This window comes from Mobula hypostoma, chromosome 26, assembly GCF_963921235.1.
Source record: "Mobula hypostoma chromosome 26, sMobHyp1.1, whole genome shotgun sequence".
Taxonomy (NCBI): Eukaryota; Metazoa; Chordata; class Chondrichthyes; order Myliobatiformes; family Myliobatidae; genus Mobula; species Mobula hypostoma.
The window spans coordinates 25,631,626-25,644,041 of record NC_086122.1 but is presented as its reverse complement, the minus strand read 5'-3'; the positions used below and the strand labels follow the sequence as shown (position 1 = coordinate 25,644,041).

Below are 12,416 nucleotides of genomic sequence, written 5' to 3'. Positions count from 1 at the left end.
ATGTGATCAGATCTTCACTTAAGTCCTAATACTAGATAAAGAGAACCCAATGAAATAAAAACATTATACTTGTTCATTTATTTATTGAGAAAAATGACCCAATATTACATGTAACACACACAAAAAATGCTGCTGAACGTAGCAGGCCAGGCAGCATCTATAGGAAGAGGTACAGTCGACGTTTCGGGCCGAGACCCTTCGTCAGGACTAACTGAAAGAAGAGATAGTAAGAGATCTCTTCCTATAGATGCTGCCTGGCCTGCTGTGTTCACCAGCATTTTTTGTGAGTGTTGCTTGAAATTCCAGCATCTGCAGATTTCCTCATGTTTGCGTCCAATATTACATGTATTTGTTGGAAAAAGTATGTGAACATCTGGGGTAATGCTTTCTACAAAAGCTATCTGGAGTCAGGTTTTCCAATCAATGAGCTGAGATTGGAGGTGTGGGTTGTAGCGATGCCCTGCCTATAAAAAAAGTCACACAAAGTCAGCTTACTGACAGAAGCTGCTCTGCTCAAGAAAGATCTGTTTATGTGCACCATGCCGCAGTTGAAACAACTTTCAGAGGACCTGAGAAGAATTGTAGAGATGCATGAAGCTGGAAAAGGTTATGAAAGCATTACTAAAGTCCTAACTGTTCTCAGTTCACAGAAAATGAAACTATCTACAAATGGAGGAAGCTCAGTACTATTGCTACTCTCCCTAGGAGAGATCCTGCAAAGATCACACTGAGCACAATGTGCAATGATGAAGAAGTTGAAAAAGAACCCAAGAGTAACAGCAAATGATATGCAGAAATCTCTACAACTTGCTAGTCTCTGTTCATGTGTCCAGTATAAGAAAAACACTGAACAAGAATGGTATTCATGGAAGGACACCACGGAGGAAACTACTGCTCTCCAAAAAAAACGTTGCTGCATGTTTCAAGTTTGCAAAAGACCACCTGGATACTCTACAATGCTTCTGGGACAATCGTCTGTGGACAGATGAGACAAACATTGAACTTCTTGGCAGAGATACACATTGCTATGTTTGGAAGTAAAAAGGCACTGCACACCAACACCAAAACCCCATCCCAACTGTGAAGCACGGTGGAAGGAGCATCATGGTTTGGGGCTGCTTTGTTGCCTCAGGGTCTGAACAGCTTGCAATCGTTGAGGGAATAATGAATTCAAAATTGTATCAAGACATTTTACAGAAGAATGTCAGGGTAGCAGGGAAACTTAATAGAAGTTGCAACAAGACAATGATCCCAGAGATAAATCAACAACAGAATGGTTTGAAAAGAAGAAAATTTTGTGTTTTGAAATGGCCAAGTCAAAGTCCTGACCTTAACCCTACAGAAATGTTGTGGAAGAACTTGAAGCAAACAGCTCGCGCAAGGAAGTCCACGAACATCCCAGAGCTGAAGCAGTTTTACAAGGAGAAACGCCTAAAATTCCTCCAAACTGATGTGCAGGACTGATCAACAGTTACCAGAAACGTTTTGGTTGAAGTCATTGCTGTACAAGGGGGAGGAGTGCTCACACCAGTTACTGACAGCAAAGGTTCACATACTTTTTTCAACAAACACATGTAATATTGGATAATTTTTCTCAATAAATAAATGAACAAGTATAACGCTTTTGTGTTATTTATTTAATTGGGTTCAATTTATCTAGTTTTAGGACGCATGAAGATCTGATCACATTTTAGGTCATATTTATGCAGAAATAGAGAAAATTCGACAAGGTTCGTAAACGTTCTAGCATCACTAAGACTTCTGCACAATACTGTAGAGCTCAACCGTGACACACAAAAGTTTGAAGTAAAGTTTATTATCTAAGTATGCATATGTTACCATTTACTACCTTTTCTTGCAGACATTTATAGGAAAATAAATACAATAGAATTCATGAAAAACTATACATAGAGACTGGCAAATAGCCAATGTGCAAAGAAGACAATTTGTGTAACTAAGAACAACTACTGAGAACATTATTGCAAAGATTCTTTGAAAGTGAGTCCACAGGTTGTGGAATCAGTTCGGAATTGCAGTGAGTGAAGTTACCCATGGTTGTGAGGTAATACTGTTCCTGAACCTCGTGGTGTGGGACCCAAGGCTTCTGTACCCTTCTGCCTGCTAACAGTGACGAGAAGAAAGCATGGATTGGACAGTCAGGGTCTTTGATGTTGGATGCTGCTTTCCTGTGGCAGCACTCTGTGTAAATATGCTCAATTGCCGGTGAGGTACCGGGCTGTACCCTCCACAGTGCGTAGGAGCTGCAACCCCCAGAATGGTGGGGAGTTATCTGGGAGTGAAGGAAGACTATTACTCAGGTTGGTCATTGGCAGGAGGGTGTGTGAATGAATGGTGTGGACTGGGATGGATCTGCGAAGGGTGGGAGAAGGGAAGGGAAACACATGGATGTAGCAGCTGGGAGAGGTTTGATAGCCGGGTTTAAGATTTCCTAGCCCACACTTGCTTCTCCCCACCCCCACCCCCCACCTCTCCAAAGGTGTCCCACATCTTGGGAAATTAGGTTAACCACAACTCTCAGAGCCAGTTAAATTAGGAGCTTCAAGTCAACTAAACCACTGAAAATGTCAGTGCATTCTCTGTAAGGTGGTTGTCTTCCCATCCCTTACCCTGCTCCAGTGAACACCGAAGACGGTCAGTGCAGCTGAGTTTCTGATGACTCCTCACCCAACAGGCTCTTGAACCAAAGGGGACAACTTCACTCGCCCCATCACCGAACTGTTTCCACAACCAATGGACTCACTTTCAGGGACTCTTCTCATATATGTTCTCCATATTTATTGCTTATTTATTTTCTGCTATTATTTCTTCTTTTTCTATTTGCACAGTTTGTTGTCTTCTGCACTCTGGATGAAAGTCTTGGTTAGGCAGTCTTTCACTGATTTTGTTATGGTTATCATCCTATAGATTTATTGAGTATGCCCACAAGAAAATTAATCTCAAGGTTGTATATGGTGACGTATATGGTGACATATATGTACTTCGATAATAAATTGACTTTGAACTTTAGCTTGTTTTATTCCCCTTTCCCTCTGATGGCTATCCACACCCACTCATTCATGCTTATCCTTGTTACAATTCATCTCACCGTGTCCACTTCTGAGTAAATTAGGAAAGACAGCAAAGCCTTTGAAAGCATGGAGAAGAGATATAAAAGTATGACACCGAGAATTACTAGCTGTGTGGAGTTTGATTACTCCCTTTTAAGAAAAATAGGTTATGCAACTGTCTACATAAGGAATGATTTTAATAGAACAAACAAACAGGAATACTTTCTTCTCGCACAAGTCAAACAAGGAACTTCTAGAAATATTCAGTGGGTTAAGTAGCAACTGTGGATATGAAACAAAGACAGAGAATTAATTGTCTCTTGCTTTTGATTCTTTGTCCAAGAGCCTTATTGTGTCTTCCAGTTCTTAACCTTGTAAAGGATCATAGATGTTGGAAATCTGAAATAAAAACCTCAAGCGTCCATAGAGAAGAAAGTTTACATTTTGAGTCAACAGCCTTTAAATAGAAGTGCTAAGTTATAGACTTACTTCCTCCAATCGGTCCAGACAGTCGTGTAGCTTTCGCTGTCTCTCCAGCGCCAGTAACCAAACTTGCTGCCATCTGCCGGAGAGTAGATTAATCTGGGGATTTTTTGCTTCTGTCTGTGCTGCAATAGCCGTGGGTGTGGGTGGATTAGTCATTTGATTTAAAGGTTTTCCTGCAACACGCAGAAAAAGATTGTGAGCGCTCAATATTCCAATTGCTAACATATTCAAGGAATCTGTGGTCTTATTATTCCCAAATAGTAAAGATTGTCACATGCATATCAAAACATACGGTAAAATGTGTTGTCTGGGTCAACTCAAATCAGCGAGTATTGTGCTGGGCAGCCTGCAAGTGTTGCCATGTTTCCACGGCAACATAGCATGCCCACAATTTATTAATCCTAACCTGTACATCTTTGGGATGTGGGAGGAAAGCAGAGCACCCGGAGGAAACCCTCGCAGTCACGGGGAGAATGTACAAACCCCTTACAGGCAGTGGTGGGAATTGAACCCCGGTCAGTGATTGCTGGAGCTTAAAAGCGATTGTGCTAACCACTATGCTACCAAGCCACCCTGACCGAGTACCGTGAGGCTACAGCATTTCAAAAACACACTTTAATAAAAATACGTATTTTGTTATTGAGATACAGTGCAGAATAGGCCTTCAAGCCGCGCCACCCAAAATCCCTCAATTTAACCCTAGCCTAATCACGGGACAATTTACAATGACCAATTAACCTACAAACCTGTATATCTTTGGACTGTGGGAGCACCTGGAGGAAACCTATGTGGTCATGGGAAGAAGGTACAAACTCCTTACAGGCAGAGGCAGGAACTGAATCCTAGTCACTGGTACTGTAAAGCATAGTTCACTAACCACTACGCCACTGTGCTGTCCTAAAATATAGACCAATGCAGCTGGTGTTTATGAAAAATTCAACTTCATGAACGTTATTCACCTCTTGCTTGCAACACTGTCAGATAGAGTGATCAGCAGCACTGGGGCTCCACAGGTGACTGTCTTGTCTCTCTTTCTCTTCACCATTTACACCTCGGACTTCAACTACTGCAGAGTCTTGCCATCTTCAGAAGTTTTCTGATGACTCTGCCATAGTTGGATGCATCAGCAAGGGAGATGAGGCTGAGTACAGGGCTACTGTAGGAAACTTTGTCACATGGTGTGAGCAGAATTATCTGCAGCTTAATGTGAAAAAGACTAAGGAGCTGGTGGTGGACCTGAGGAGGGCTAAGGCACCGGTGACTCCTGTTTTCATCCAGGGGGTCAGTGTGGACATGGTGGAGGATTACAAATACCTGGGGATACGAATTGACAATAAACTGGACTGGTCAAAGAACACTGAGGCTGTCTACAAGAAGGGTCAGAGCAGTCTCTATTTCCTGAGGAGACTGAGGTCCTTTAACATCTGCCAGACGATACTGAGGATGTTCTACGAGTCTGTGGTGGCCAGTGCTATCATCCTTGCTGTTGTGTGCTGGGGCAGCAGGCTGAGGGTAGCAGACACCAACAGAATCAACAAGCTAATTCGTAAGGCCAGTGATGTTGTGGGGATGGTACTGGACTCTCTGACGGTGGTGTCTGAAAAGAGGATGCTGTCCAAGTTGCATGCCATCTTGGACAATGTCTCCCATCCACTACATAATGTACTGGTTGGGCACAGGAGTACATTCAGCCAGAGACTCATTCCACCGAGATGCAGCATAGAGCGTCATAGGAAGTCATTCCTGCCTGTGGCCATCAAACTTTACAACTCCTCCCTTGGAGGGTCAGACACCCTGAGCCAATAGGCTGGTCCTGGACTTATTTCCTGGCATAATTTACATATTATTATTTAATTATTTATGGTTTTATATTGCTATATTTATACTCTATTCTTGGTTGGTGCAACTGTAATGAAACCAAATTTCCATCGGGATCAATAAAGTATGACTATGACTATGAAGCAAGCTAAGGAACAGCTTGCTGTCAACTTTTAGTTACTCATCATCGATACCCTGGGATTGCCATTACCCAGAAACTCAGCTGGAGCAACTTCATAAATAGTTTGTACACACGAGATGGTTAGGGAATGGGAACCAGTGACGTGCAGCTCACCTCCAGTTCCCAAAGCCTTAATCTACAGTTGCTGGATTAAAAAATTGCAGCTCCCTAATTAGCTGCACTGTGGAAGCATCACAAGCACAAAGTCTGCAACATTTCAAAGTAGTGATTCATGAGCTATCCTGCACCAAGTTTCGTCCCTGCAGTGGATGTTTTCGTCCAGTGTGAGAATAAAGAGGTAATTTTTCTCATTCCTGACCACACTGTCAATGAGATCGTACAACACTCGGCAGTTATACTACATGAGACACTTCACCCATTCATTTTGTAAACAATGACCAAATTCCTAATCATAGCTTTGCAGAATTCTTCCATGATTAATCTGCAATCTATTTCCCCCTTCCTTTGAATGAAAGAGGCTTACTTCCTCGCACGTGTGATGGTTCCACTGCCTTCCGCTTGTATGTTTTTGTAACTTTATCCACATCCGGCTGTTTCCGAGTCATTTCTTCCATGAAAGACTGAAAAAAAGGATTAAAAAAAATTTAAACAGGAAAAGTGAACAGGCCTCAATAGCTAAAAATACTCGACACCTTTACTTAATCTAAGCAGAAGATTGAATGAACTAGTCATCAATGGTAGACTCTTCCACTCTGAGAAAAGGAAAATATAACTCATCTTTCCAGACATTAATCCTCATCTGATAATTAAGACACGGGTGATACAAAGATAGGTGGAGGGGCAGGTAGTGTTGAGGAAGCAAGGAGCCTGCAGTAGAATGGGCAAAGAATTGGCAGATGGAATACAGTGTCGGGAAGTGTATGCTTATGCACTTCTGTAGAAGAATTAAAATAGACTATTTTTTAAGCGGAGAGAAAGTTCAAAAATTGGAGGTGCAAAGGGACTTGAAGAGTCCCTATGCAGGATTCCCTAAAGGTTAATTTGCAGGTTGAGTTGGTGGTGAGGAAGGCAAATGCAATGTTAGCATTTATTTCGAGAGGACTAAAATATAAAAGCAAGGATGTAATGTTGAGGCTTTATAAGGTACTGGTGAGGTCTCTTTTGGAGTATAGTGAGCAGTTTTGGGCTCTTTATCTAAGAAAGGATGTGCTGATGAGGAGGGTTCAAAGGAAGCTCACGTAAATGATTCCAGGATTGAAAGGTTTATCATATGAAGTGTTTGATGGCTATGGAATTCAGAAAAATGAGGGGGAAATCTCATTGAAACTTATTGAATATTGAATGTGGATGTAGAGAGGATGTTTCCGATGGTGGAGGACTCAAAGACCAGAGGACACAGCCTCAGAATAGAAGAATGTCCATTTAGATCAGAAATGAGGAGGAATTTCTTTGGCCAGAGAATGGTGAATCTGCAGAATTTGTTGCCACAAGTGGCTGTGGAGGCCAACTCATTGGGTATATTTAGGGCAAAGATTGATAGGTTCTTTTTTAGTCAGGGCATGAAGGGATACAGGGAGAAGGCAGGAGATTGGGGCTGAGAGGAAGATGGATCAACCATGTTGAAATTGTGGAGCAGACTTGATGGGCCAAATGGCCTAATTCTGCTCCTATATGTTATGGTCTTATGGTCTGCTGGGTGTGTTAAGGAACCAAAAGATGTTGTTAAAATCCTTCTGGAGTTTGCCGTGAAAATTATGAGCTGGAAACAGAAAATGATTAACAATTGCCAGTTTATACTTGAACTTAAAATTGTCTATGTACTTGCTCCAGTAAGAACCTGTCACCCCATACCGCCCTTTTCACACCTCCACCCCCACTGAGTTTCGCCTAATGTAGATTCCAGACTCTCATAATGTGATTTAACTTCTTAAGGCTTAGGACTATCAGGAATGAGCAATACTGCTGTTTTATAGGAGTTGGCCATTCGCTTGGAACAAATCTTCAACAATGGGAATCCAGTGCACTCTTTCGTTCTTTTTAGCAACATTTAAGTTGAGCTGTTTATTGTCAGCAAGAAGAAAACAACATTTGATCAGTTATGAATTTTGGAAAGGAACAAGAGTGGCTGAAGACAAAATGCAGAAATTCCTTCACAAGGTTTCAGAAGCCATCTTATTACTATTAATATACTTGTTCTTTGGCTGTTCAGCTTTGTGTGTACCTGATGTTCTGCGATGATTGCTTTGACTTGTTCAATTTCCTTTGGCATAGACTCTTGATCTCTTTGTATTAGTGTAGTTTCAGCCCACTGTAACCAGGACAACAGCTCTTCCAACAGCTCAGCATTGGTAACCAACTCTGACAGTGCAGATGCCAACCGTTGTTGGTGCTGTTTTGCCCACGTCAGCACCTAGATACAAAATTGACAGGGAAAACTATAAATATTTATTTGATTAACTAAGTTCTATATTAGAGACAGCTGATTTTGAAGAGGTCAATCTCTTGTAAAAGATTTTTTTTGCAGTATATTGTAAGTCTGAATTTTTGGATTGCATTTCTTCATTAAAATCTACACAGGAACAAAATATGTATGAACACTAAGTACAGTATTTAAGACAAATAATCACTGTATTCAAGTCTATGAAGTGGAATTCCATTTCAGAAGTTAAAGATTTATTTCTTCCTATTAGAAGGCATGATATACATTGAGGAGCGATTCTAATTACTTATCCTACTCCAGAATAGCCCAGGAAAGAGACTAAGACCATACACTGCAGTATAACCACCAGTTGTTACAAACATGTTGTCATAATCAGTCCTTACTAAATTATAATTAAAATTGGATTCCAGCAAACTGAGACCAACACTTGGTTGGTCCTGGAAAACTTGCAGTTCCCTTTAATAGACACCTGAGGTACTACTGCAGATGCTGGAATTCTGGAGCAACGCACACATCAGGACTGATGGAAGCGTCTCGGCCCAAAACGTTCAACTGTTCATTCCCATCAAAAGATGCTGCCCGACCTACTGAGCTCCTCCAGCATATTGTGGGTACTCCAGTTCCCTTTTTACGTAGATTGCAAGAGATTCAGGCTTAACCAGATGAGTTGATCTGCACTCAACAGAAGGGGGAGTAATTCAGCGGTTCCTCTCCATCCTTAAGACCGACCCTGCAACTGTCCACCTTATTGAACCCCTCTGGACAAAGCAATAATGAGCTGCCTCACTCCACAGAGGTACTACACCAAAAAATGGGGTCTTGATTGTATTTCCTGTGGTGCTAAATGAGGTAAATCATAATCATAATTAGTTGTAGCCTTTCATTTTCTCTCTATACTGAACTGATGTACAAATTCTGTGAGGTCAGTGGGAACCTTCTGTTCCACAGATGTACCATGGAGAGCATTCTAACTGGCTGCATCACTGTCTGGTATCGGGGGGAAGGGAGAGTGGGAAAAATACACAGGATTAAAATATGCTGCAGAAAGTTGTAAACTCAGTCAGCTCCATCATGGGCACCAGCCTCCTCAGCATCCAGGGCATTTCCAAGGAGCGTTGCTACAAAAAGGACCCCCATCACCCTCTTCTCATTGTTACCCTGTGGGAGGAGGTACAGCCACCTGAAGGCACACAATGAAGAATTCAGGAATAGCATCTTCCCCTCAGCCATCCAATTTCTGAATGGATATAGAACCCGTGAACACTACCCCATTACTTTTTTAATTTCTATTTTTACATTAAGTACTTAACTATATATATCTACTATAATTCACATTTTTTCTCTATTACCTATTGTATTGAATTGCAAAGACAACAAATTTCACAACAAGTGCCAGTGACAGTAAATCTGATTCTGAAAATTTTGACCTCGTGTTAAAATTTCTATACACTGACCTTTGCAACCATTCTTTATAACTGAAGGTCCTCATTCCAAGTGACACAGTAAATAACCACCCTCCTCTTAAATTATATATATACGTACTGTAAATTACAGATATTATGTATTGCAATGTTCTGCTGCCACATAACAACAAATTTCACGACAGTGATATTAAACCTGATTCTGAAAATACAATATTCTCTCGTTGATGATGTCAACTATGAAGTTTAAAAGGAAATGGCACCTTGTTATTTACTATATATGTAATAGATACTTTATAACAACTATGAGGTGATTGTTCATAAAATGGACAACCTTGAGGTTAACCATTGCAATACATTCAAAAACTCTAAATTACAATAGGACACATTTATACACACACATATTATATATTCATCCACACACACTAAATAATTAGAGCAAAGGGAGCAAATATAAAAAGAAAAAATAGTGAGGTAGTATATATTGTCCATTCAGAAATCTGATGGTGGTGGGGAAGAAACTGCTCCTAAAACTTAAGAAGTGTGTGTTTTCAGGCTCTTGTACCTCCTGCTTGACATTAGCAATGAGAAGAGGGCATGTCCTGGGTGATGGGGCTCCTTCATGAAGGATGCTGCCTTCTTGAGGCATCGCTGTTTAAAGATGCCCCCAGTGTTGGGGAGGGCAGTGCCTACGATGGAACTGCTGAGTTAGCAATTTTCTGCGCTTTTTCCCAAATTTATAATGGCATCGGTTATCCTCAAAGGTTAGATTTTCTACTTGACAGTTGTAGTCTATTGACAAATTATTTATATACCTGCAGTGTTTACAAATTAGGAAGGGAATCAGCATGCTTTACCTCTTTATTATCCAGAAAACTGGATATTAAATCCTATAAGGAGATGCAATTGTGTACTTCATCTTTTATTCTTGTCCCATCAACCTTCCCCGCTTATTGTTCTTCTCCGCGCCTTGTGGTGCTTTGGATGCCAACCTTGCCATTTCTTTAGCATTTGTCTGTTTTTTAACAAGGCCAAATTGCAAGCTCGATGCTCGACCCAGCACGGATGGAGAGCGTGCAAGGAGTCGGCCAGCTTTGAAGCTGGGACCACTCGCCTCCAAGTCCAGTGCAGATGCCTCTACACCATTGGCCGGTACTTCCCTGTTTATACTAGAATAATTCAGCACGTGGAAATACAACATTCATCAATACTGCCTGAACTAAAAGTGGTTCTATTACTGAATGTCTTCTGATCACCCATACAAGTTTTCAAGACTAATAAATTCATCCTTTGACAGAAAGGCATAACAGATTTAAATTCTTGAAGGGAATACTTCCTGTACAACTGGCATTTTCCTAATAGTTCAGTTAAGCTTAGGTATCTTATTTATATTTTACACAATAATATTTCCTGTCACTGCTCTGAACTGCTGCATTATTCCCACTTACTTCTTCAAAGCGGGCTCGGATGATGGTGATCCAATGTTTGACGGTCGTGACGCAGTCTGGGTGGCACACGGCTAAAATGGCTTCCCCCATGCCAGCTGCCTTATTGACATCGACACGCTTCTCCTCCACTTTCTTCATAAATTCCTGAGATATTGAATACACAATGTTCTTCTTTAAAAAACGCACACGTACAATGGATTCAAAAACTTTTAAACCATACAAGGGACCTTGCATCAATTTCATTACCGTCAACTAAAATATGTCCCAAAATAAACAATTTTCCCAGAATTCTATTAAAAGCACTGTGTGTTATATGCCACGTGATTTAAAGATGAATTTTACTGTATTTAAATCAAAAGATATAAATGCTCCAGCAATGTATTCAAATGTACAATCAGTTCATTCTTTAAGAAATTCAGTTGTGCATTTTTAAAGCAAAGTCACTGAATCAGCATTAACTTTGTGCTAAGTATTTTATTAAAGCTTTGTTTTACACAATTGTACAATGCCATGTCTTTTGAGGAGTCTAAAAAGAGCTTTTGTAGCATATTATTTCCTGGAACTTTCAATGGAATTCTCTGACAATTTCCCTAAATCCTAGGATTTAGACAATCCTTTCTAATACTTTTAATACTACTTCAGCATTTAATGCTCTAACTTTAAATAATTTATAAGTAATGGTCTAATGTAAAGTAACTTTGAATTTTGATTGAAATACTTACCTTTTGAACATACAGAAGGTCAAATGCATATATTTCAATGGATGCATTCCAGAGTTTAAATATTTAGCCCTTTTAAATGAACATACTGATTTTGTTTTTAAGAAAATCACATTTAACTGGCCAACTCACCTTGTGCAAATCAATCAAGGACTGCAGAGCTTCCACATCATCTGGTAGGACGCCCCGGAATCGAAGCGATTGCTCTGCCTCAGAAAGCCACTCCAGTAGCATATGGACAGCACTGCGGAACTCCTCTGCCTGGGATAGAATTCAAAAATTATCACCACATCGGCTACTTTCTCACATTCAACGTCAAATTTTTCAAAAGATTACTGTGTATTTCTAAAGGTTTTGTTCCTAAAATATTCAATATGCATATTCCTTCACTTTACTTTGGAATAGTGGTAAGAAAGGTAGCAGATTGCAAGCTCTACCATACTGCAGATTACAGTGAATTAGAAGAAAATAATTTGGATACAAATTTCTCATTGTCTTTCGACTTGTCCAAATTTCACTGAACAGGTAATTTAAATAAGGAATCAGATTTCTTTCTTGATGAAGAAGGATGTAGATCACCAAAGATCATGTTCATGTTTAGAATTTACTCAAATTGGAAAATGGCATATTTCCTTTATCCCAAAGGAGAGTGGAATATGGAAGAGGGGAAGGTGCATCAATGGTTTGGTGGTACGTAATTATCTAAGCTGATGTTTCAAAAGGTATCGTGCAAGTTTCATAAACTTAGTGGACCTTTAAGAGATGAACAAAAACAAAGCACCCAACTTAAAAACGCAAGCTAGGTCATTTGCAGTTTATTTTCATTTTCTGTATCTAGGATTGTTAACAAAGCCAACATTTACTGACCATCTCT

At 40.3% G+C, this 12,416-nt stretch overlaps 1 protein-coding gene across 24 annotated transcripts in view; it reads right to left on the bottom strand.

Annotated features, from left to right (window-relative positions):
• The window catches only part of macf1a (microtubule actin crosslinking factor 1a), a 599,766-nt gene that overhangs the window by 41,148 nt on the left and 546,202 nt on the right, over positions 1–12,416 (bottom strand). For all 24 annotated transcript variants that reach the window (XM_063033725.1, XM_063033724.1, XM_063033713.1 and 21 more), the window contains 5 exons: positions 11,675–11,803; positions 10,824–10,967; positions 7,736–7,924; positions 6,038–6,134; positions 3,558–3,727 (listed from right to left, as the gene is read on the bottom strand). In XM_063033725.1, the coding sequence (XP_062889795.1) occupies positions 3,558–3,727; positions 6,038–6,134; positions 7,736–7,924; positions 10,824–10,967; positions 11,675–11,803 (729 nt within the window). The remainder of the gene's footprint in view (positions 1–3,557; positions 3,728–6,037; positions 6,135–7,735; positions 7,925–10,823; positions 10,968–11,674; positions 11,804–12,416) is intronic.